The sequence below is a fragment of the Pelophylax lessonae genome, assembly GCF_965119305.1.
Source record: "Pelophylax lessonae genome assembly, chromosome: 7".
NCBI classification, from domain to species: domain Eukaryota; kingdom Metazoa; phylum Chordata; class Amphibia; order Anura; family Ranidae; genus Pelophylax; species Pelophylax lessonae.
The window spans coordinates 211,433,853-211,460,478 of NC_138774.1; the positions used below are offsets into that span (position 1 = coordinate 211,433,853).

A 26,626-nucleotide genomic window follows, 5' to 3' on the forward strand; every position below is an offset into this window, starting at 1 on the left:
TCATATAACCGCTGATCACTCAGAACAGTATTATGGCTAAAAGAGCTTTGGCCATACTTCTGTTTTACAGGAGAATAAACCAAAATGATGCCATTTTCAAAAAAACTCCACATATACAGTTAGGTCCATATATAATTTGACACAGGCACAATGTTTGATTTTTTTTATGTATTTACCAAAACATATTCAAACTATAGTTATATAATGGATATGAGCTGAAAGTGCACTCTCTCAGGTTTATTTACATTTAAATCAGAGGAAGGGTTTAGGAATTACAGCTCTTAAGAATAGCCACCCCCCCCCCCCTTTTTCAAGGGACCAAAAAGTAGTTGGACAGTTCAATCAAAAGCGGTTTCATAGCCAGGTGTGGGCTACTCCTTCGTTATTTCTTCATCAATTAAGCAGGTAAAAGGTCTGTAGTTGATTCGAAGTGTGGTATTTCCATTTGGATTCTATTGCTGTGAACCTACATCATGCTTTCAAAGGAGAGCTGGCCATGCAAGTGAAACAGGCCACTGTAAGGCTTCAAAAACGAAACAAATCCATCACAGAGATCGCAGCAACAATAGGAGTGGTCAAATCAACAGTTTGGTACATGCTGAGGAAAAAAGAATGCACTCGTGAGCTCATCAACATAAAAAGGCCTGGACATCCATGGAAGACAACAATGTTGGCTGATCGCTCTCTATGGTAAAGAAAAATCCACTCACAACATCCAGACACATGAAGGATACTCTCCAGGAGGTGGGCGTATCATTGTCAAAGTCTACAATCAAGAGAAGACCTCAAGAGAGCAAATACAGAGGGTTTACCACAAGGTGCAAACCATTCATAAGCCTGAAGAATAGAAAAGCCAGATTAGACTTTTCCAAAAACATCCAAAAAAGCTAGACCAGTTCTGCAAAAGCATTCTTTGGATGGATGAAATTACGATTTATCTGGACCAGAATGACGGGAAGAAAGAAGTGTGGAGAAGGCTTGGAACAACTCAAAGCACACGACATCTGTAAAACATGGTGGAGGCAGTGTGATGGCATGGGCATGCATGGCTTCCAGTGGCACTGGGTAATTAGTGTTTATTGATGATAAAACATAAGCAGCCAGGTGAATTCTGCAGTGTTTAACAATATACGGTCAGCCCAGATTCAGCCAAATTTAGCAAAGTTGATTGGACGGCGCTTCACAGAATATATGGACAATGATCCAAAACACACTGCAATAGCAACCCAGGAGCTTTTGAAGAAAAATAAATGGAATTTCTCTGTCGCTCATTGACAGACGTAGTCCTCGTTGATTAATAACAACTCGGGTTATACTGCCCTCTACAGGAGTAGGACTAGACAGGAAAGAAAACGTTCTGGCCACATCCTAGGGGCAGTCCCAGAGGGTATATCCTCTCACTTCCTGCTACAGCAAATCAGTTTTTTTCTGTCTAGTTAGGAGTAAGGACCTAGATGCCTTGCTAGGGTCTTCGGTCCTGGCAGGGTTTTTTTCTTAGAAAGATTTTTTAGACAGCTTTTTTCTCCAGTGTTCCTGTGAGATCTTCAAGCAAGAAAGCTGGAACTGGGCGACGGGCTGGATGTTGAGATCCAGTGGTCACCCCAGTTCAGCCTACGAGCGCGTGCAGGCCATAGCTCCGCGCTGGGTCGGCCGCGACATAGTCCCACTGGACGGGGACTGACCCTGCGAGTTAAATGTCTCGCTTAAACGCCAATGACCATGAGTCAAGGCGTCCGTATTGGTCGACAGCCCTCCCACTCCGGTGGAGAGGGGTACTATCAGGAGTTGGCGCCCCCCTGGTTCCGGTATGGTGAGTAGTATGTTCCCCCTTTTCCCCCTGACGGGTTTGTGGTGAACGCGGGCCCCTCTCTGAAATGGTAAGGATGGGTCTCCCCTCTATCCTATAACATGTCACAGATCCCCCTATTTGAGTGTGATTTTTGTGAACAAGAAACCTGGAGGCTTGGTTTGGGAGCTGACAATCTAATGTCATTTCAAAACTGTAAAGATGACTGAAGTCAGTGGCAGTACTAGAATATTACTGTGGTAGCATAAGGTATCCTACCTGTCAGAGGTGTTCACAGGGCGATGTCTATGTATGTATAACTGCAGTCCAGATCGCATTCCTCCAGCAAGGGCAGAGGGCTGCCTTCCGACGGCCCACGGACCGCATGCGGCCCGCCAGGGTCCGGTACCGCCGGCCAGGCTGATCACCATCCAGGGTGAAGTTTGGGGGGCCGATGCACTCCCGCAGGCCGCTAGGCCGAATACAGCATCCCGCAGGCCGCTGCTAAACCGCCGCTATCCTAACAGGCCGCCGCCATTGTCTTGCAGAGCACACGAGGCCGTCATATTGGCGTAGCCTCGTGTCTCCACCATGGGGGCGGCCATGTTTGAGGTGACCAAACACCTCGTGGAGCCAGGGGGAGGCGCCGGAAGGCGTGTTAAGGGGCGGAGCCGCCTCCTTTACCCAGGAAAAAGGGCCAAAGACTTCCTGTCTGTAACAGGACAGCACTGAGCAAGCTGATGAAAACTTCTGTGCATCAGGGATGAGCCTTGGGGTCTCTCTCTCTGTGGGGTCCAAAAAGGCAGGTAACACTGAGGGGCGCTGTTGCGACTGGGGGATACAAAAAAAAAAAAAAAAAAGTTTTTTACTTTGTAATTTTTTGTCGCTGGCAAATGTCTTGTATAATCATTGACCCTGCCGCATAGGTATCCCCGCCTGATCCCCTCAAGGTGGCCACAGGACCCTCCAGTACCCCACTTGTTTTTAATGCATTTTTGGCAGTTTTGGAGTCTTTGGTATCCCGGGTGGAGGTGGCCTGTCAGGGACGGGGGTCAAGAAGCGACCCCCGCCTACCCCTATTTTTTATCTGATACTTCAGATACGGATTCGGAGCTGGTCAATGCAGCTGCAGGTCCCTCTTATGAGGCTGTTGTCTCAGGTAATGTCTTCCCAGCAGTGAGGAGAACGTTTCTGCCTCCGCCATAGCACAAGAGTGGTGGATGCACTAGTTGTGTCCGTCCGGGAACCCTTTAGTCTTGAGGTTACACCGGCAGAGGTAGCTGAGACTGAAATTCCTTTTTGGTACTTGTTAGCCTACCAAAAGGGCGAAGGATTTTCCTTTACCCAAATGGGGTCGTTTTGAAACGAACCCCTGTTATTTCCAAACACCGGGCTAGGCGCTATCCGTTTGAGGAATCCCTCTTTAAAGGATAGACGGTACCACCTGCTGTCTTGCCACAGACTGTTAGGATAAAAAGGACCTCGTAACTAACGAGGACCTTCCTTTTCTGCTCACAAAGAGTTTGTTCGTTCCGCGAGGGCGGGCGATAAGGCGAAACCCTCCAAAGCCCCTTCAGAGGGTTTTTCAAAGGGCGCTGGTCGGCTAAACAAAAAGGTCCGGCTCGGCCAAGCCTGAAGAATACAGCCTGATGCGCCCCTACCCATCTCTGGGGTGGGGGGATGTCTTCACCGGTTTCCGGATCCATGGCTTGCCAGAACCCCGGACTAAGGGGTTCGCGAGGTCATACGGTCAGGATACAGGATCGAGTTTCGATCACTTCCACCGGTACGATTCTTCCCTTCCAGCATTGAACGGTTTCAGGGGTTCTATTCGAACCTATTCACAATGCCCAGGAAAGAGGGCAAGGTGCGTCCAATTCTGGACTTGGAATGTTGGATACATCCTGGGCAAGAAAGTTTCTCCTTGCGGAAAAACTCCAGAAGGTTCAGTCAACGATTCGGATGTTGCTGTCCGTCAATTGGCTGGGACGGATGGTGGCCTTCTTAGAGGCAGGACCGTATACCCAGTCTCATACCCGAATTCTCCTGAAGGAGATTCTTTTCTTATGGAATCAGAATTCCGATTTCCTGGACAATCGGATCCGGTTGAGTGAGCGGACCAGGGAGCCTCCGATGCTCAACCAGGGGAAGTCATTCCTTCCGATAGTATCCAGGTTACCAATAGGGTATCGGAACTGAGAGCGATCAGATTTTGTCTGATTTACTGGACCGAGCAGCTCTAGAGCAGCCCGATTTGGATCCAATCGCACAATGCCACGGTCGTGACTTATGTCAAGAAAGGGGCACTTAGAGTGTCATGGTGGCCATCGAAACGACTAGCATCTTTCGTTGGACGGAACGCTTGGTTCCGGATCTCCCCGCAGTGTTCACTCCGGGGGTGGGAAATCGGCAGGCAGATTATTTCAGCCGTCAGATTCTGGATCAAGGGGTATGGCCTCTTCATCCAGAGGTTTTTCACTAGCTGTCCCTTTATTGGGGCACCCCGGATGTGGATCTGTTGGCACCTTGGCTCAACAGGAAGGTGCGGAGGTTTGTAGCTCGCACCCGCGATCCTCTAGTGGACGCAGCAGAAACGCTGATCGCCCCGTGGGGGCAGTATCAGCTACGGCATGCCTTCCATCCTCTCAAGTTACTGTGGGAACTTCTTCGCAGGATAGAGGTGGAGGGAATTCCAGTTATTCTGGAAATTCCGGACTGACCTCGTCGAGCCTGGTACGCCGACTTGGTGAGGCTAGTCGCGGACGCTTCTTGGAGACTTCCTCTCAGGGAGGATTTGCGGTCTCAGGGACCGATCTTCCATCTTGCTTTACAATCGCTGGCTTAATGGCCTGGCCATTGAGACCCAGGTACTGAAGGACAAGGGAGTGTCAGCTTCAGTTATTTCCTACCTCTAGTAAAGCAAGGAAAGCGACTTCCAGCACATGGAAGTCTTATATTGCGTGGTGTGAATCTTTTGGATTTCCCCCACATACCTATTCGGTGACCCGAATCTTGGTCTGTCTGCAACAAGGGGTTGAGCAGAAACTGTCCTTGAGCACTATCAAGGGTCAGGTTTCAGCGTTAGCAATCTTCTTTCAGAAACCTTTGGCTACTCATTCCTTGGTGCGGAATTTCATCCAGGGGGTGCGACATCTGGCTCCGCCAGTGCGCGCACCCTTACCGCCTGGGATCTTAATTTAGTGTGGTCGGTTCTTCAGAAACTTCTCTTTGAAGATATTAGAGAGATTCCCTTGCTTACATTATCCCAGAAGGTGGCCTTCTTGGTGGCCATCACTTCTGCACGCAGGGTGTCAGAACTGGCCGCATTATCTTGTCGTTCCCCATATCTGGTGGTTCATAGGGATAAGGTGGTTCTTCTTCCGAATCCATCCTTCCTTCCTAAAGTGGTTTTCAGAGTTTTCATCTGAATAAAAATATTGTGTTACCTTCCCCGTGTCCTAAGACTAGCCATCCTTGGGAGTTTGCATTACACTCCTTGGATGGGGTTCAGAAGGATACACTTGACTACTACGAACTTGTTTTCGTAAGACGGACTCACTTGTGATCACGGATAGCCCTTGAAGGGGGTTCCTGTGTCTGCCGCGACCATATCTAGATGGACCAGTCAGACGGTGGTACAGGCTTATTCTATTAAGGGTCGGAATCCTCCGTTCCCTGTTAAGGCGCACTCTACTCGGGCGCCTAGTGTCTCCTGGGTCTTCCACCATCAGGCGTCAGCGATCCAGGTTTTCAAGGCGATGACTTGATCGTCGGTTCATACCTTTACAACATTTTATAAAGTTGATGTGATGGCATCGTCAGATGCCTCTTTTGGCCACAAGGTTCTGCAGGCCGCAATCTGAGGAGACTGTTGGTCTACCTCAAGGGTTTGTTGGGTGTTTCACTTAGGTCTCATCTTTTTGCTCGATGAGTCCTTGATGTTTCTGGTTGGCTCCGGTTGGGCCTTCTGGATTTTGATTTCTGTTATCCCACCCCTCATTTGTGGTACTGCTTTGGGACGTCCCGAGTTGTTATTAATCAACGAGGACTACGTCTGTCAATGAGCGACAGAGAAAAATGGATTTTTGTAAAATCTTACCGTAAAATCCTTTTCTCTTAAGCTCATTGACAGACGTAGTACCCGCCCCTCTGTTTTTGAGTTGGGTTGGGTTAAATTCTCTAAACACTGCTTTGTGACATAACTGATTTGCTGTAGCAGGAAGTGAGAGGATATACCCTCTGGGACTGCCCCTAGGGTGTGGCCAGAACGTTTTCTTTCCTGTCTAGTCCTACTCCTGTGGAGGGCAGTATAACCTGAGTTGTTATTAATCAACGAGGACTACGTCTGTCAATGAGCTTAAGAGAAAAGGATTTTACGGTAAGATTTTACAAAAATCCATTTATTCTGAAATGGCCTAGTCAATCACCTGATCTCAACTCAATTGAGCATGCATTTCACTAGCTGAAGGCAAAACTAAAGGCAGAAAAACCCAGAAACAAAGAACAACCTATAGACAGCTGCAGTTAGAGCCTTGCAAACCATCAGGAAGGAGGAAACCCAATCTTTGGTAATGTCCATGGGTTACAGACTTCAGGCAGTCACTGGCAGTAAAGGATTCTCAACAAAATATTAAAAATGAACATTTTATTTATGATTATAATTTGTCCAATTACATTTGAGCTCCTGAAAATGGGGGGACTGTATAAAAATGGTTGCAGTTCCTAAAATTGGTACTTGATATTGATGATGTTCAACCCCTTGAATTAAAGCTGAAGGACTGCACTTCAAATTCATTTGGATTGTTTCATTTTAATTTGATTTTGGTGTTGTACAGAGCCAAAAGTATGAAAATTGTGGTTGTATCCAAATATATATGGACCTACAGTATCTCACAAAAGTAAGTACACTCCTCAAATTTTTGTAAATATTTTTATATCTTTTCATGTGACAACACTGAAGAAATTACACTTTGCTACAATGTAAAGTGAGTGTACAGCTGGTAGAACAGTGTCAATTTGCTGTCCCCTCAAAATAACTCAACACACAGCAATTAATATTTAAACTGCTGGCAACAAAAGTGAGTACACCCCTAAGTGAAAATGTCCAAATTAGGCCTAATTAGCCATTTTTCCACCCCGGTGTCATGTGACTCGTTAGTGTTACAGGGTCTCAGATGTGAATGGGGAGCAGGTGTGTTAAATTTGTTGTTATCGCTCTCATACTGGTCACTGGAAGTTCAACATGGCACTTTATGGCAAAGAACTCTCTGAGGATCTGAAAAAACAGAATTGTTGCTCTACATAAAGATGGCCTAGGCTATAAGAAGATTGCCAAGACGCTGAAACTGAGCTGCAGCACGGTGGCCAAGACCATACAGCGGTTTCACAGGACAGGTTCCACTCAGAACAGGCCTCGCCAAGGTCGACCAAAGAAGTTGAGTGCACATGCTCAGCGTCATATCCAGAGGTTGTGTTTGGGAAATAGACTTAGGAGTGCTGCCAGCATTGCTGCAGAGGTTGAAGGGGTCAGCCTGTCAGTGCTCCGACAATATGGCGCACACTGCATCAAATTGGTCTGTATGGCTGTCGTCCCAGAAGTAAGCCTCTTCTAAGGATGATGCACAAGAAAGCCCCTAAACAGTTTGCTGAAGACAAGCAGACTAAGGACATGGATTACTGGAACCATGTCCTGTGGTCTGATGAGACCAAGATAAACTTATTTGGTTCAGATGGTGTCAAGTGTGTGTGGCAGCAACCTGGTGAGGAGTAAAAAGGCAAATGTGTCTTGCCCACAGTTAAGCATGGTGGTGGGAGTGTCATGGTCTGGGGCTGCGTGAGTGCTACCGGCACTGGGGAGCTACAGCACATTGAGGGAACCATGAATGCCAACATGTACTATGGCATACTGAAGTAGAGCATGATCCCCTCCCTTCAGAGACTGGGCCGCAGGGCAGTATTCCAACATAACAACCCCAAACACACCTCCAAGACGATCACTACCTTGCTAAAGAAGCTGAGGGTGAACGTGATGGACTGGCCATGCATGTCTCCAGACCTAAACCCTATTGAGCATCTGTGGGGCACCCTCAAACGGAATGTGGAGGAGCGCAAGGTCTCTAACATCCATCAGGTCCGTGATGTCATCATGAAGGAGTGGAAGAGGACTCCAGTGGCAACCTGTGAAGCTCTGGTGAACTCCATGCTCAAGAGGGTTAAAGCAGTGCTTATAAATAATGGTGGCCACACAAAATATTGACACTTTGGGCCCAATTTGGACATTTTGACTTAGGGGTGTACTCACTTTTGTTGCCAGCAGTTTAGACATTAATAGCTGTGTGTTGAGTTATTTTGAGGGGACAGCAAATATATACTGTTATACAAGCTGTTCACTCACTACTTTACATTGTAGCAAAGTGTCATTTCTTCAGGGTTGTCACATGAAAAGATGTAATAAGATATTTACAAAACTGCAAGGGCCATTTTCTTGAAGTCCACGATCGCTGGACAGCAAGGGATTGTTTCTATTCTCTGCACAGAACGTTCCTGAAGCCTCCAGACCGTTTTGGTTGTATTTTCCTGGGGTCCCTGTAGGTGTTCCTCATTCACCCTGCTGCAGGCTGTGTTAGGGCTGGAATTTGTGGTACCGAATCCCGTTTTTTAAAGTGACACTGCTTTTTTTATACTAGCCTACAGACCCACCTCAGTGCGGTTGCGGGACCCTACGGGTCACAGCCCCTGTCTACTTTTACAGCCGTTTTGGAAAGGCAGGTGTCAAAATTGTATTTAGTTTTAAAAATAATGCCACTAGCCGAAAGCGTCCTATGCCTTCACCTCGCTCTGCAGTATCCTCAGATTCTGAGGTAGATGTGGCTGCCGTGGATGGATACCATCCTGGTGGATCTGTGGCCTTGCATTCTGACGGCGAGGAGGAAATTTCCTCATCAGCTGCTGTGCGGGAAAGCGCGTTGGTGGAGGCACTTATACTGTCGGTGCAGGAAACCTTGAAAATGGCTGATGACTCTACAGCAGCAGGGACACAGGTGTCTTTTGGCACCCGCAAATCCCAGAAGTTGGGCAAGGTGTGTTTTGACAACATTCCTAATGAACAGTGGGGGCATATCACACAAATGTTAGTGGTGTCTAAGCGCTTTAAAAGGCATTACCCCTTTGCGTATGCCGTTTCCACTAGGTGGACCGTGCCACTAAAGGTGGATCATCCAGTTTCCAGACTAAACAAGTCTAGTGTGGTCCCGGTGGAGGTGTACCCGGTATTTACAGACCCCGTGGATGCACGGATTGAGTCTCTGTCCTGCAATTTGCATATGTTAGCGGGCTCAATACTAAAACCAGTCTTTGTGATCACTCTGGTGTCACAGACCATCACGGAATGTGTGAAGTTGCTAAAAGGTGACTTGGAAACGTAGCAGATCTCACCGGGCCTGATAGAGCTAATGGACCAAAGGGTTCAAGCCCTTCTGTATATATGTGATGTGTCACTGGATGTGACTCCAAAAGAGAGAGACCGCACTCAAAAGATGTTAAATAAAAATCCTTAGGACTCCTGTATTCTCCATAAATCCAACAGACAGCAGACAGACAGTGCAATACACGGACAGACGTGTCGGGTTGACGCGTTTCACGATAAAAATCGCTTACTCATAACCACACACCTTCTCTCTCTTTTGGATGTCTACATGCTTGGATGGCGGATCTGACCTGCACCGAGTGCTGAACTTGCACCTGAGCGGCTTTCTTCCGTGTTTTTGCTCACTGGATGTGACTCCACTGGTCGCCAGAGTGTCTGCCTTAGGGATTGCTATTAGATGCATAGGGGGGCTGAAAAGCTGGTCTCCAAACCAGGCTTCCAAAAAGGCTCTTTCTGACCTTCCCTTTACAGGGGACAGTTTGTTTGGACCCTCCCTGGATGAGTTGATCAAAAGCCTTACGGGTGGGAAGAGTACTCTTATACCCCAATCCACCAAGGGCAAGGCATGGCGTTATAGACGGGGGCCTTCATGTACTTCTCATTGGCGGCCCTTTCGTGCCTCAGGGTCGCAGGAGAAAGGAGCTAAGTCATTCAGGTCTTCGGGGGGTTTCAAGAAGACATGGTCAGGTAAGACGAGAACAGACCAGTCTGGGTCTGCGGACAAATTCTCATCTGCATGAAGGGAGGCCCTCACCCATTTCTGGGGTGGGGGGACATCTTAGCTTCTTTCCGGAACCATGAACTTCCTTGATTCAGGACAGATGGGTCCACAAACTGATCTGATCGGGTTACAATATCGAATTCCGGTCTCGACCGTCAGACAGGTTCTTCCCGTCCAATCTACGCCTATCTCCAGACCGGTTAAGGGATCTAAGAGAGGCGGTACAAGATCTGCTGTCACAAGGGGTGATTGTGCCGGTTCCTTCTCAGGAACGCTTTCAGGGGTTCTATTCTAACCTGTTTACTGTGCCCAGGTAAGAAGGCAAAGTACGTCCAATCCTGGACCTCAAGGCTCTGAACCGCTTTGTTCGGGTACTGAAGTTTCGAATGGAGTCCAGTGGCGTCTCTACACCATGAAGACTTTTTGGTCTCCATATCCAGGACGCCTATCTACACATCCCTATTTCCGCTGGACATTAGGCGTTTTCTTTGCTTTTCTTTGCCTTGCTTTGCTGTAGGAGAAGAACATTCTCAATTTGTGGCGTTACCCTTTGGTTTCGCCTCTGCCCCCTGGGCCTTCATCAAAGTGTTGGCCCCAGTGTTGGCATTACTGCGACAATGGGGGATTGCGGTACTGGGGTACTTGGATGATCTCCTATTAACCACTTAAGCCCCAGCCCTATTTCGGACACTTTTTGTTCACAAGTTAAAATCAGTATTTTTTCCTAGAAAACTACTTAGAACCCCCAAACATTATATATATATATTTTTTAGCAAAGACTCTGAAGAATCAAATGGCCGTCATTGCAATATTTTTTGTCACGCGGTATTTGCGCAGCGGTCTTTAAAACGCCATTTTTTGGGAAAAATTACGAAAAATCACATTTCACTGCATTTAAAAAATACTAAACAGTAAAGTTAGCCCATTTTTTTATATATTGTGAAAGACGATGTCACACCGAGTAAATAGATACCAAACATGTTACGGTTTAAAATTGTGCACACCCGTGGAGTGGCGACAAACTACGGTCAATAGAAATCTCAATAGGCGACACAAATTTTTTAACGGTTACCAGTTTAGAGTTAGAGTGTAGCTCTTTTTTTTTAATTATTGCTCACGCCCTGGCGATCACGGCGATACCTCACATGTGTGGTTTGAACAGCGATTTCATTCGCGGCTCGACTTCCGTATACGTTTTCTTTCGTGCGCCAGCTAACGGTGACGGGGGCGGCTAAATTTTTTTTTTTTTCCTATTTATTTTTTTTTAACTTTATTACAGGTTTTTTTAAAAAAAAAAAAATTCGGATCACTTTTATTGCTGTCACAAGCAATGTAAACATCCCTTATGACACCAATATGCAGTGACAGGTACTCTTTATGGAGGGATCGAGGGTCTAAAAGACCCTAGACCCCTCCACTACACTTTCATGTATGCAAAACACCGAAAACTGCATTTTTGCATACAGCCGTTTTTTAAATCTGCCGCCTTTTGCAGCAGAGTAACTCGGAAGTGACGTCATGGATGCCGCCTCCAGGATACGTCATCGGAGACCCGATCGAAGCCGCTTCTGGCATTGATCGGGACTCCATCCAGCCGGCGGACATGCCAGCTGGGTGCTCGGGTCTCCCAGTGGGAGGGGAGGCCCGAGCAAAATCGCGGGAGGGGGACGTCCCCTCCTGCTCACCCAGGTAACGATCGAGCGCCCCCCGAGCCGCATCGGTCGTTACCGACAGAAAGCCGACCGTTGGCTCTAAACCACGGGAGCCGGGGTGATGCCTCTAGCTAGAGGCATCACCCCTGTATAACACCGCAAAGTTTGCCGACGTAGGGATATGTCACTTTGCGGTAAGTGGTTAAGAGCAGACTCACTTTCAGCTCTGTTGGGCGACTTGACAATTACTGTACGGATGCTGCAAGAGTTCGGTTGGAACATCAATTTAAAAAAATCGGCCCTGATACCATCCTTCAGACTGGATTATCTGGGCCTGATGCTGGACTCCGCTTCGGCGAGAGTTTTTTTTCCCCTGGACAAGCTGATGGAACAAAGATCCAAAGACCTTGGACACTATGATTCAGTTGAGTCACAACACAAGGACTGCCCTATTATGGTGGCTTCACTCGTTAGGACTACGCCAGGGCAAATCCTTTCTTCCTTTGTATTGGACTGTGGTAACCACAGACGCCAGTCTGTCCGGCTGGGGAGGAGTCCTGGGGAAGCTCTGCGTCCAGAGGTCCTGGACAGTAGTAAAGTCTAGACTTCCTATCAATATTCTGGAGCTCAGAGTGATAAAGCTTTGCCTGAGTCACTGGACAACTCATTTACCGGGTTGTCCAGTTCGGATTCAATCGGACAACGCCATGGCTGTGGCTTACATCAATCATCAAGGGGGCACCAAAAGTGTCTTGGCGGCCCGGGAGGTGACCAAGATCCTGGAATGGGCAGAAAAGTTTGTTCCAGCCCTTTCTGCAGTACACATACCAGGTGTGGAAAACTGGCAGGCGGATTACCGGAGTTGTCAGATGCTGGATAAGGGGGAGTGGTCCCTGCACCCGGAGGTGTTTCACCTCTTGTGTGTCTGGTGGGGGACACCCAATGTCGACCTGTTTGCTTTTTGGCTCAAGAAGGTTCAGAGGTTTGTAGCCAGGTCGAGGGATCCTCTGGCCGACGTCACAGACGCACTGGTGGCTCCTTAGGGGTCACTATTGGCTGATCTATGCGTCCCCTCGACTAAAACTCCTGCCCAGGCTTCTGCGCAGAAAAGAAGTGGAAGGGATTCCGGTCATTCTGGTGGCCCCAGATTGGCCTCGCCGGTCTTGGTACGCAGATCTTGTAAGGTTAGTCGCCGATGCTCCTTGGAGACTTCCTCTCAGGGAAGATCTGCTGTCTCAAGGGCCGATCTTCCATCCTGCTTTAAAGTCGCTAGCTTTAAGGGTATGGCTGTTGAAAGCCAAGTATTGAAGGACAGAGGTCTTTCTGATTCTGTGATTCCTACAAGGCTAGGAAGGCCAGGAAGTTTACTTCTAGGATGATTTATCATCGGACATGGAAATCGTACATCTCATGGTGTGAATAACTGAAGGTGCATCCTTACCTGTTTTCTGTGGCTAGGATTTTGACCGTTCTTCAAAAAAAGGGGTTGAACAGAGATTGGCTTTGGGCACTATCAAAGGCCAAGTGTCGGCTTTGGCTGTATTCTTCCAACGCCCTTTAGCTACCCATGCCTTAACCACTTCCGCCCTGCTCACATTGCTGCTACTGCGGCAATGTGGCACGATCCCGTCCAGCGACGTAGACCTACGTCGCTGGACTCCGCCCCTTGTGGGCGGCGCTCGTGCGCCGCCGGAGGCTCGCTCCCGCTGTGTTCAGTCACAGCGGGAGTTGGGCCAGGGGAGGAGCAGCGGCGATCACCCCCGATTGTCGGGGAATCAAGTGAGGAGATCCGCCCGCCTGTGTAAACAGAGCGGGCGGATCTCCATAGTGACAGGGACTGACAGATCGGAGTGTTCAGCATAGCTGGACATCCGATCTGTCCTTGTGTCACTCAGTCACCTCCCCCCCCCCACACGTCGGTAAGCACCAGGCATACATTAACCCCTCCCTCTCCAATAACATTAACCCCTTCCCTGCCAGTGTCATTTTTACAGTAACAGTGCATATATATAGCACTGATTACTGCAGTAATGTCACTGGTACCCCCAAAAGTGTCAAAAATGTCAGTCAAGGGTCCGATCTGTCCGCCGCAATGTCGCAGTCCCGCAAAAAAATCGCAGATCGCCGCCATTACGCGTTAAAAAAAAAACACCAAAAATGACAGAAATCTTTCCCTTAGTAAACGCAATAACTTTTGCGCAAACCAATCAAAATACGCTTATTGCGATTTTTTTTACCAAACATAGGTAGCAGAAAACAAATTGGCCACAAATTAAAAAAAATTTGACTTTTACATTTTTTTGGGGGGGAATTTCATATAAAAAAAATGTTAAAAATATTGTTATTTTTTCAAAATAAACGCTCTTTTTTTGTTTATAGCACAAAAAGTAAAAATCGCACAGGTGATCAAATACCACCAAAAGAAAGCTCTGTTTGTGGGAAAAAAAGGACGTAAATTTTGTTTGGGTACGGCGTCGCACGACCGCGCAATTGTCAGTTAAATTCGCACAGCGCCGAATCGCAAAAAGTGGCCTGGACGGAAGACAGCAAAATCCTCCGGTGGTAAAGTGGTTAATTCACACTATTATACAAGATGTTTGCCATATGGCTCCCCCAAGGAGATCTCCACTAGCTCAGTGGGACCCTAATTTGGTATTATCTGTTTTTCAAAAACCTCCTTTTGAGAACATTAGGGAGATTCCTCTGCTTAGGCTGTCACAGAAGGTTGCCCATTTGGTGGCTATTACTTCTGCCCGCAGAGTATCTGAATTGGCAGTGCTGTCCTGCCATTCACCTTATCTGGTGGTCCACAGAGATAAAGTGGTACTTTGATCTCATCAGTCGTTTCTTCCTTGGGTGGTTTCTGATTTTCATCTAAATGAAGACATTGTGCTGCTTTCACTCTGTCCTAAGCCCAAGCATCCCAAGGAAATTGCTTTGCATTCTTTGGATGTGATTTGGGCAATTACAGTTTACCTGGTGGCTACTGAATCTTTCAGGATACCAGACTCTGTTTGTCCTCACTGAAGGACCTCGAAAAGGATTGGCTGCGTCTGCTGCGAACATATCCAGATGGATCAGGCAGACGGGGGTTCAGGCTTATTCACTGAAGGGTCAGGTTCCTCCTTTCCCCATGAAAGGCGCATTCTAATAGGGCGCTGAGTGCCTCCTGGGCTTTTCGCCATCAGGCGTCAGTGATGCAAATTTACGAGGTGGCAACTTGGTCATCAGTGCACACGTTCACAAAATTCTACAGGGTGGATGTGTTTGCATCCTCGGATGCCTCTTTTGGCCGCAAGGTTTTGCAGGCTGCTGTTTGTATGTTTTTAGGTGAGCTCCGGTTGTTCCTGGTTGATGGTTGAGCTCCATGTTACCTGGTTGGCTAAGTTTAGCCTTTGGGGAATTACGTTCTTTCTTTGCGTTGTTTTTCCCACCCCTCATGTAAATACTTCTTTGGGACATCCCAATGGTCAAGAAGATATGGAGCTGTGTCTGTCAGTGAACGATAGAGAAAACTGGATTTTTGTCTTACTGTAAAATCCTTTTCTCTGAAGTTCATTGACAGACACAGCACCCGCCCCTCAAATTATGAGTGGGATGGGTATTTTTTTCTTCTAAACACTGCTTTCAACAAAACTGAGGGCTATAAAAGAGTGTGTGGGTGTATGCCTGCAGGGACTGCCTCATAGGCGTGGTAAAGTTTTTACCTGCCTAGTGTCCTACTCTAGTAGGGGGCAGCATAACCCAATGGTCAAGAAGATATGGAGCTGCGTCTATCAATGAACTTCAGAGAAAAGGTTTTTACTGTAAGACAAAAATCCATTTTTTTACCTGCAAAAAAGCTGTGTGTGTATTTTTTTTTTTTAAGAAGGTGAACTTGTACTTAAAGCCTTCCCTACTCCTATCTAAATCGGGGGGAAAAAATTGGCTGGAGTTTTTAAACTTAGTTACACTCTAGAAAGTCTTGCTGTTGCAATTTCTTGCATTTGGTATTACAGGCACAGCTCTACTTACAGGCCTTAAATAATGGCATTTTTCTTTACTTTGCACATTACCATCTACTCTATAATTAAATTCCTATATGGCCCTAATATATCCATTTATCCAAACAGCACCAGTCTCTGCTGGAGTACCCTGGTAGGATGGTAACTTTTAATCACACTTGTAACGGCATTGACTAAGTGACATTTCTGGCACATAACTATCCATGTAATTGCACTATCCTGGAGATGCCCTGCTTCTAGCAAGCATTAAAATTCAGCTCTGCTTAATTGTACAGCTCATAAATCTCTCAGCCCTAGAAACATCTTGGTGTCAGGAGGAATAGAGGTCGCCTCCACCATTTAAATCGCATGTTAAGTGTCTGATTTATAGTGAGTTGCTTTAGCTGAAATCAGCAGAATTCTCAGTCTGGATCTGTGACCGCACTGTCCTCTGTGCTCATACGGTGTGGCCATCGGTGATGGTCACAGATGTGCTTCTAATTACTGTGACTTATGTCTGTCCCTGCCACATATACTGTATATCCTTCCACATATACTGTATAAGGGGAACACCAGTCAAATAGAAAAAAATAGTCCTTTAACCCATGAGAACTGAGTGCGTAGATGTACAAGTTAATGCTGGCTTCATTACATTGGTGATTTTGGATTTTTGCTGCATGTTCTTGCTGTGATTACTTTCCTTGGTAGAGAAATCAAAGTTAGGGTGACAACCCTGGAACTTGCTCCTCTAAATACAAATTATCAATGACAACTGCAGTAATTCTCACAAAACATGTATACTTTAGGCTCGGTTCACACTACTGCAGCTGTACAGACCATGCGGGCACAGCAGCCCGTTCGTTTTAAAAGGCTGCTGAGCCTGCATTTCACGCAGTAAAAAAGTTCCTGCAGCATTTTGAAACACACAGCGGTCAGGAAATCGCATGGTCCTTTGCATGTAATTTCCCTGAGTTTCCCGCACCTGCTAACCTGCTGCATTTTTAGATGCTTGGGGGCGCCCTTAAGAATGAATGGCAGCCCTGCACGTTTTTAAAGACCAGCAAATTTTGGCTGTGAGTGGTTGCGGGTGTAGGAACAGGTGCAATGGCAGCATCTGCAACCATCTGCAATAGTGTGGACCTAGCATCAAATATATTCTTTCACATTAAGAGTATGCATATTAAGCAATATGTGAGTTTAAAAATCCCAGATATGTATTGCCTTTGACAAAGATCACAGTATCCCCCTGACAATGCTTTTATCTGACTGTCTCCCCAGAAGGACTAAGCCACCTTTTTTTTTTTTTTTCATCCAGGGAGAGAATCTGGTTCCTAGACTGAGGTGCTGGTTCAGAGATGCTGCAGTCATTGAAACCCTGGTGCCTGTACAGTTCTTGGCTGTGTCCACAATTGTCTGACACAGATCAGCTCCCCTGCAGCATGGCATGCTAGAAAGTTAGTGTACAGTCTGATCACTGAGTAATAGGAGAAAAAAAACTCTTCCCCGTAACTGCAATAGACTATTGATATCATCTCAGCCTAGGCAAAGTGACTTTACTGGAGCTTAAGGACAATTACAGTGATAAAGTGTAGGGCTTTTAATGAATATTTAATAAATGCAACAAATGATCATTTAAACATATTTTTGTTGAATGGGAATAATCTCCAGTTCATCTCCTGATACTCGAAAAGAAAAAAAAAAAAATGTTTGGTTCCTCTTCCCCTCATTGTGCAGACTGATTCTTTACGTCTACAGAGTTTAAATTTGGCTTGGTGTCTCTGTTCCCACTGATTAAACACTCTATAGATGGAATGTGCAACACACAACGCCTCCTTTTCAATGGAGGGAGACCACCCTTTTAATACATGTTGTTTTTTTGTTTTTTTTACAAACAGAAATGATGAGTTATCAGTGTTTCCATCGTTTTGGCACAATTTTCATTTTTCCTACACTATGAGTGGTATCATGCAATGAGGCTGCTTTATAATTAAAAAAAAAAAAGTCATAAAAGAAACATTGAAGCTGACCTGGCTTTCTGAAAATGTTAGTTGCCTGACTGCCGTTGCTTATCTGGCTACTTCCATACTTTCTAAGATACTGACCCGGAGCAAGTTTGTAGATCAGTGGTTCAGACTTTGTAGTGTGCGTGCTTGTTGGTGGCTTAAAAAGTATTAGTCAGAGCCAGCTAGGTAACTAGAGTTTTCCAAAGGAGGTCAGTAGTAGCAGCTTTCATACATCTCTCAGATCTGATTCCCTTTAAAAGGAGAAACACTTGGCAAATTGATTGCGGAGGTGTGAAAAACGTGCATAGCAATCTGCAGTTTTCAAACACAAAGGTGCCATCAAAGCCCAAGTGTTTTTCTTTATTTCTCCCCAGAATTGCCATTGTAGTCCTAACAAATAGTGTAACCTGCAAAAAGCTTTATGGGCCTTTTATCAAATTGTTTGAAATTAGAACGGTCTGTGTTGCCCATAGCAACCCATAAGAATCCATCAGAAGTTTCAAAATAAAAGGAAGTGGGTGCTATGGAGGCTTCAGTAGAAAAGGTCTTTCTATAAGTGAGATACAGATAAAGAACCCTCATAGGAGTGAGCAGCATTTTCACTACAGCTTGCCCTGCTTCTTCGTTGTAATGAATTGTCAGGGAGCTGAGAGTCACAAGCCTTGTATGTCAGACTGCTTTTCCTGAGGGACTGTGCTGCGAGCCTGCATATAGCGCTGACCCTGTTATCTGTTACTTTTTCTGTCTGCAAAACCAAAATAGAACTTGACGTATGTGCACAGTAAGGAACAGTGTGTAGTTGCTAGGTAAGCTGTTTTCTACTTTTTTACCTGTAATCTTTACTAATTGGCGTTGGTGTTGGAAAAACTTGGGATTTAAAGCTGCACATGTTGGTGTAATGTTTCCAAGGAGCGAAGCGCCGGAAGGTGAGGTTTGACGCCACCTGTTCAACTACTAAGATGCGTCATAAGCCTCCCTGACAACTGCAACAGATACAGATATGTCTTTTTACATTTGTCTGTCCTGTACTTAAATGTACACAGATACAAGATACGTTGGATGCGACTAAAATTTAAGTGTAAATTCGGCCTTGCATTTCAAAAACCGTAAGTGCATCACTTACGCTGAAAAAAAAAAGCATAATTTATAATTGCAAATGTTGCAAAACTTGTCATTGCAATTAAATCCCAACTGAAGGTTTGTACTTTTGTATTTTTCTGTCACCATATGTTATGATTTTTAACAAATTTTCACTTGAAAATGCATAAAAATGCCTTTTTTGTGCTTTCTGCACTCCCACTGCTTAGCTGGATGTTGGCATAGTAATGCCTAGACCCCTCAACACAAGCATTCTTACCTAGACACTCATTTACTAAAGAAGTTGCGTGTGTTTACATTGTAAATTGAACTTTAATTTTGAAGGGGAATTTTAGCTTAGCTTGCTGAATAAGGTGAAAAAAGAATACCCAATCATGCAAAAAAATAAAAAAAATGTTTTTCCTGCACGTGGTTGAATGATTGAAGTCTGCAGTCTAAAACCGGGTCAGCGACTTGTAGTATTGAGAAATGGAGGGGCATTTCTGACAAAGCCTATTAGATTACAGTGTGTTCTGGGTGTGTGGTCAAACTCTTCACAGACCTATTTAGACACAATATTCTAGGACTAGGAAAATGGAGTTTGCTGGTACATTGTCTATATGATTGAATATCAGTTTGACTATAGCTGTGTTTTATATGACAACACTTTAACAACCGTGAGATACCTGCACTCATGGTACTTTTTTTTTAAATCTATTAGTTGTTCCTGCTTTTTTCACTCCATACGACAGTGCTGATGAACGCTCTCGTAGTTCATTGATCTTCCGTCTCTCCATAAACTGTCTGCCTGTATGGGAGGTACAGGTAGACAGCTATACTAAGATTCTGTAGAAGCCTGACATTGCACCCGCGATCTGCTGATCGCAGAGGCAATGCTCTGCAGGCTCCAAAAAAAATGCAGATTTTTTTTTTTACCTACAATAATATGTGCATTTATTATTAAGGTGAACTTAAAACAAAGCTCCACCCAAAAGGGGAAGTTCTGCTTCAGGGCCTCCACGCCCCCTGAAGACGTAGTGACGAAACGCGTCGGGAGGAGCTTGCCTAGCATCACCACGTCAAACCCGGAAATCGGAGGTCAGACATCTTTTTGGTGGAAACCGAGGGACGTTGTCCATTTCATGTCTATATGCTTTTATGCCTATTGTATTTTCATCTATGGTGAGTGCAGGCCTTGATTTTATTAATAAAGGTTTTTAATGTACTACACTATGGGCGCATTTCTTCTTGGTATCTCCCCTTATGCATGAGGTTGGTTGCTAACCAGAACATCTAAGGAGGATTGGTTCCTGTGTTCTATCCCATGGGAAAATACTGATATCTAGGATTGGTGATGTGTGGCGATTTGAATTGTGGATGTCCCCAGCCGCTTATGCCTTGAGAATCGGGTTTAGTGGTCCCATAACTACTTACTGCTGATTACATCTTTACCCGTTGGTAAGAGTCAGTGTGGGGTGGATGGTTTGTGTCACTTTTCTGCAGTGTCAAGCACCTGGGTGAAGAGTTCATAATTCTACATTATCTGTTTCACCGCCACTCCTGTGCAATTTTCGATGGACCTTATTTCATTAGCAATATTCATTTACTAGCGCTGCTCGTGTGTGTATGTATCCTCCTCCCCCTGCTTCTGTTTGTGAAATGGAGCTTTTGAGGAGGAGGGGGGGAACAGGTATCCAATTTTGACAGGTAGCCACTCTGACTTCCTAGGCGATCAGAAGCAGAAGTTCAACTCCCCCCCCCTCACCTGAAGTTTTCTGGGTCACGTGACAGGAACCAGAAGACTGCGGACCATTCACTGTGCATAGCACCACATAAGCAGTGTGCACCTGGCTGTGAAGCGGCAAGCGGTCACAGCCGGGTGCTCAAAGAAAAGATGCCGGTGAGAGAAGACACGGAGAAAACAGCACTGGAGCTCCTCTTTAACCTTTTACATATTTTCCTTCAAAAAACAAATAAAATGCACAAATAAAAACGTTTTAGTGTGCATTGCAAAGTGCATTTTATCATGAATGATACTGCATGTTGAATAGGTGTGAATCTAGCCTGAATCTGTAACGATCAGGAGTCATTTAAAGCCCACTGCATCCTTAAAGTGGCTAGAAAGGCAAAAGGTTTTTCTTTTTTACTTTATGCATACTCTACATTAAGGTAAAAAACATTTTAGAAGTTTCTCCCCCCCCCCCCCCCCAGCCTTCCCCTTAAACACTTACCCAAGCTCAATCTCGACCCGGTGCTGTGCCTTTGTGCTCTTCTCTGCTCTCACTCTTCTCACCAGAGACTTTGAAGCAGCAGGAGCTATTGGCTCCTGCTCCTTTCATTCAAATCATGTGAGGAGGCAGCAGGGGGGTCTATAGATGCACAAAGCCAGGCTTGGGATTGAGCCTGCTTAAGTGCCCCCATAGCAAGCAGCTTGCTATGGGGCACTCGAAGAAGAGAAGGAGACAAGTTCATCGGCGGGGGACCCCAGAAGAGGGAGGTTTAGGGACACACTGTGCAAAACCATTGCACAGAGCAGGTAATTTATTACATGTTTGGTATTTAAAAAATAAATAAATAACCTTTACAAACAATTCAAAATCCACCTTAAAGTATATGTCAGGAAAAAAAAAACATATTCAGTAAATCTTTTCCAATACATTTCCCCATGTTTTATCATGTTAAAAGCCCTTCAAGTACAGTACAACACCTGTTGATCTGCCATAAAACCAGCATGTGCCTATCTCCCTGTTTGGGCTGACAACACTGAAAGTAATGTTTTTCAGCCCTGCCTTCTGAACTTCAGAACGCATATATTTCCACCTCCCTTTCTCATTCCATGTGCATATATTGATTTATTTTCCAGGAAAACAATGCTGCTGCCTTGACTCAAAGAGCCTGCCCACTGATTGTGTGTAGATAAATGGCTCTGGGATATTTGAATCTCAGGACATGCTGACGTCAGAATGAACTGAGCTCATGCAAGAGTTTTAGAAGCCTGATAATCATAGAAGCAATTTGGCTATTCAACCCTAAAGGAACAATGTAAAAGAAAAAATGTAATCCTGGGATATGCTCTAGAGGGGAAAATAAAAGTTTGAGGGTCAATTTGGATAAAGCCTGCACATACACTTTGTTTTGCCATATTTGTGGCAATACAAAAATGGTAATGTTTGCTCCCTATTACTTGAATGCTTGTATTCTCGAATATGTTAAAGGTCTATAAAGAGCTCAACAGCCGCCAGTATTTGGCATATAGTTTTATTCTTGTGTTTAGCCATGGAGTGCACAGTTTTCCCTGAAGTTAGAGCTCTGTCCATAGGCTTGCATGGTAAGGGCAGAAAAGCAAAATCCTTTGCTGAACTACTTAATTAGAAGATATGTATACAAAAGTATGGCTGCTCCTGTGGTCTTGTTGACCTTTAAAATGTTACATGACCACATAAACTTTGGGATTATAAAATTGAGGTTCATTTGTGTGAGTACAATATCCATGTGGGACCTTGTGATGGTCAGGCAGGCACAGATCATTTTGTTTGACCACGTGGAATCCTTAAGATGAGTAACACAAGCAGTACAAACTCTATACTAATCCTGCAATGTTTTTCATTTGTGATTTTTAGGTGGAAGCCTTAACACACCAGCCCAGAGCCACAACAGTTCACGCCGTGCGAGATTCTGAACTTGCCAAACTCCCAGAGGGAGCTCTAACATCTATCAAACGAAAGTATCCGCAGGTAAGCAACACTTTTTATGTGGGGACATTTTGCGAGAAGCAGCTTAAATTCATAAGTGTAATATTGCAACAGCCTGGTCCTTTGTTTACAGCAGAGAGCAGTCATTGCGCTGACTTGATCATTTCTCAGACCACTGACCTCTCCTGTGTGCATTCAGCTGTAATAAGTTTCTGGGTTTTCTCCTGGACAGCTCTTGGAGTGTATGATTATTAAAAGCACTGTGCTGTACTAGGAACTTGCTTGTAGTATTTAGTTGCTGACACAAGAACTGCAGCATACATCTGAATGAAGGATATTCTCCTAAATGATGAATAAAACTAGCCCTATTATTATTTTGTTAAATAAATTTTTTTGCCTGCTTTCTTTTTTGAAGAGAAAATATTGCTTCTCAGAGTTTGGGCCCATACCAGCAGACTAAGCCTGCCTATCCTGTTTCTATGGATTCTAGAAAACAAACTATCCCTTAGGTACAGAACACTTTCTCCCATTAGATGTAAAAGGCACTAACAGTGGAGAAAACAATTTTCTCTATCGCTCATTGACAGACGCAGTCTTCTTAATTGATATCAGTAAGGTTATACTGCCCCCTACAGGAGTAGGACACTAGGCAGAAAAAAAGTTTTGGCTACGCCTATGGGCAGTCCCAGGGGGTATACACTCTCACTTCCTGCTATAAGATGCTAGTTTTTTCTGCCTAGTCAGAAGTAAGGACCCAAGTTCCTTGCTGGGATCTCCTTCTCCTGGCAAGCTTTTTTAGATAATTTTTTTAGCTATTTTTCTTCTACGGATTGTTCCTGTGAGAGCTACAAGCAATTATGCCGGATCTGGGCGACGGGCTGGATGTTGAGATCCAGTGGTCACCCCAGCCGCCAACGAGCGCGTGCAGGCCCTAGCTCCGCACTGGGTCGGCCACGACATAGTTTCACTGGACAGGGACTGGACCTGCGAGTTAAACGTCTCGCCAGGTCGCATACGGCCGGTCTGAGCCCGAGTCACAGCGTCCTATTTGGCCTACAGCCCCCCCCCACCTCGGTGGAGAGGGGTTCTGTCAGGAGTTGGCGCCCGCCTGTTCCGATATGGTGAGTAAAATGTTCCCCCTCTCCCCCTGATGGATCTTGGGGTGGACGCGGGCCCCTCCCTGGAATGGTCGGACCCTCACAATCCCGGGTTCCCCTCTGTCCTCTAACGCTCCCCCACCTATCTGCCCCTCCCTGCCGGGTCTACTGCCTCGCACCCTGTCTCCTCTGATAGTGAGGATGACCTTTCTGCCTTCGCTGCTGCGCAAGACAACGCGCTGGTGGACGCACTGTTAGTGTCTGTGCATGATACTCTAACAATGGAGGACGCGACTGCGACTGAGGTGCAGGTTATATTTGGCACTCACGTGCCTTCCAAGGCAGCAAATGTTTTTCCTTTTCCTGCGTACTTTGCCTGTATGCTCAAAAAAGATTGGTATCATCCAAAACGTTCCCCTGTGATGCCTACGCAGATGCTAGGTGCTATGCTTTTGAAGAGTCCCTCATTAACAAGTGGACTGTGCCACCTACGGTGGATCTGCCGGTCTCCAGACTGAATAAAGCTAGTATGATCTCGGTGGATGATTACCCATCTCTTAAGGATCCGGTGGATCGGAGGGTGGAGTTTGTGTTCCTCCACTATGTTCTCCCTGGTGGGGTCTGCTTTAAGACTGGTGTTTATGATTGCCCTGGTTTCGCAAACATTGTCTGACTGGCCTACGCTACTACGCCGTGACCTGGAGAGGAGACCACTCCCCCCTGCTGTTTCGGAGCTGTTGGCCCAACTGGTGCTAGGGCTGCAATTGTTTGTGATGCCGCACTGGACGCTGCTCCCATGCTGGGACATTTGTCATTTTCAGCAGTGGTCCTCCGGCGCATGTTGTGGCTGAAGTGCTGGTCTGCAGATCAGACTTCAAAGAAAGCTTAACTGATCTTCCCCTTCTGGGGGTTTGGCTGTTTTGGGCTACCCTGGATGACTTTATCAAAGGTCTCACTGGGGGGTAAGAGTACCTTTCTCCCGTAGGCTACCAAGGGTGAGGACCCCCTTCGCTGGCGAGGATCCTCCTTTTTAGCACACAGGAAGTTCTTTTGTCACTCAGGGTCAGTCGATGAGGCAAAGTCCTTCAAGAATCCCTTGAGGGGTTCCAAGCGATCCTGGCCTGGAAAACTAAAATCAAATCTCTCCAGACCTGAGGACAAGGCCACTTCGGCCTGAAGGTGCGTCCCCACCCATATCTGAGGTGGTGGGACGTCTTTGCATGTTCCCGGACCCGTGGCTTTCCCGGATTCAAGACAGATGGGTTCACGGGGTCATGCGGTCGGGGTACAAGATCGAGTTTCGCTCTGCCCCACCAGTAAGGCTCTTCCCTTCCACTGTGAAACTGTCCCTAAATCGCTTACTGGCTCTCTTGGGGGCAGTACGGGACCTGGTACAACAGGGAGTATTAGTTCTTGTTCCGTGTGCAGTCCCTTTGGGGGGGAGGGGGTTCACGCCTGTTTACAGTACCCTGGAAGGAGGGCAAGGTGCGTCCAGCAAATGGTCATCCCTTCGGACCTGTATGTGAGTTCTGGAACTGATGGTGTCATCCTTCGAGGCGGTCCCTTTCGCTCATTCCACACGAGAATCCTCCAGAAGGAAACCCTTCTCCAATGGAACAAAAATCAAATTTCCCTGTACAATCAGATCCAGCTGAGCCAGGTGACCAGGGAGTCCCTGATATGGTTGCTTCAGTCCCTGATGCTCACTCAAGGGAAGTCTTTCCTTTCGATGTATTGGACTATTGTCACCACGGATGCCAGTCTATCCGGGTGGGGAGGGGTTCTCGGCAGATTTTCTGCTCAGGGAGTCTGGTCCCTGGAAGAATCCAGGTTGGCCTAATAATGTACTGGAACTGAGAGCAATCAGGCTTTGCCTGATTCGCTGGACCGAACATCTTCAGGGTTGTCCAGTGCACATTCAATCGAACAATGCCACAGCCGTGGCTTATGTCAATCGCTGAGGGGGTACCATAAGTGCCCTTGCGGCCTTGGAAGTGGCTGGCATCCTAATAAGGGGGGAACGATTGGTTCCAGCTCTCTCCGCTGTTCCCATTTCAGGAGTGGAAAATTGGCAGGTGGACTTCCTCGGCCAACGGACCTTGGATCAAGGAGAATGGTCTCTCCATCCGGAGGTGTTCCACCGGTTGTGCCTTAGTTGGGGCACTCCAGATGTGGATCTGTTGGCGTCTCGGATCATCAGTAATGTGCAGCGGTTTGTAGTCTGCTCCTACATTAAGGTCATGGAGTGGCCTAGCCAGACCTAATCCTATAGAAAATGTATGGAGGGAGCTAAAACTTTGAGTTGCCAAGTGACATCCAAGAAATCTTAAAGATTTAGAAAAGATCTGTAAAGAAAAGTGGACCAAAATCCCTCCTGAGATGTGTGCAAACCTGGTAACCACATGCAAGAAAGGTCTTCCGTCTGTGCTTGCCAACAAGGGTTTCTCCACCAAGTACTAAGTCCTATTTTGCTTGGGGATCAAATACTTATTTTACTAACCGAACTGAAACTCAATTATTAACATTTGAATTGTGTTTTTTTATGGATTTTGGTTGATATTCTGTCTCTATCATTTAAAACACACCTATGATAAAAAAAATATAGACCCTTCATTTATTTGTAAGTGGGCAAACTTACAAAATCTGCAGGGGATCAAAAAAATAATTTTCCCCACTCTATAGATGAGAGCATCATATATTTTGTTAAACTGACTGAAGTATAAACATGCGTGTTTGTGTTGGCCCGAGCATGTATGCTTATGGGTAGATATTTACTGTATTAGGTAGAAAGGTCATAGTGATTGCTCAGGAAAATCTATCCTAGACTAGAAGTTCCTCCAAAGGTGTTGACACGCTGGTGGTAGACTTTTAATCCTTTTCCGACGGATCAATTTGCCTAGACCCCAACAAGTGAGGCTAGTACTCTTTTATTTAAATGAGAAGTGCAGCCAAAGCTCATTTGGCTGTATTCCTCTTATGGATCACAGTAGTGCAGTTCATTCTGCACTCCTGTGATCCGTTTTCAGCAGACAGGGAGCTTAACATAGTTACATATAGTTACATAGTTAGTGAGGTTGAAAAAAGACACAAGTCCATCCAGTTCAACCTATGATGTGTGTGTGTGTTTGCTTTTAACCGTACATTGTATACCCCTGTATGTTGTGGTCTTTAAGGTGTCCATCCAATAGT

The 26,626-nt window shown here is 45.9% G+C and overlaps 1 protein-coding gene across 1 annotated transcript in view; it reads left to right on the forward strand.

The window, feature by feature from the left end:
- Positions 1–26,626, forward strand: part of PNPLA7 (patatin like domain 7, lysophospholipase) — a 733,226-nt gene that overhangs the window by 392,461 nt on the left and 314,139 nt on the right. Inside the window, exon 20 of the mRNA XM_082263919.1 lies at positions 22,269–22,382. Within this exon, the coding sequence (XP_082120045.1) occupies positions 22,269–22,382 (114 nt within the window). The remainder of the gene's footprint in view (positions 1–22,268; positions 22,383–26,626) is intronic.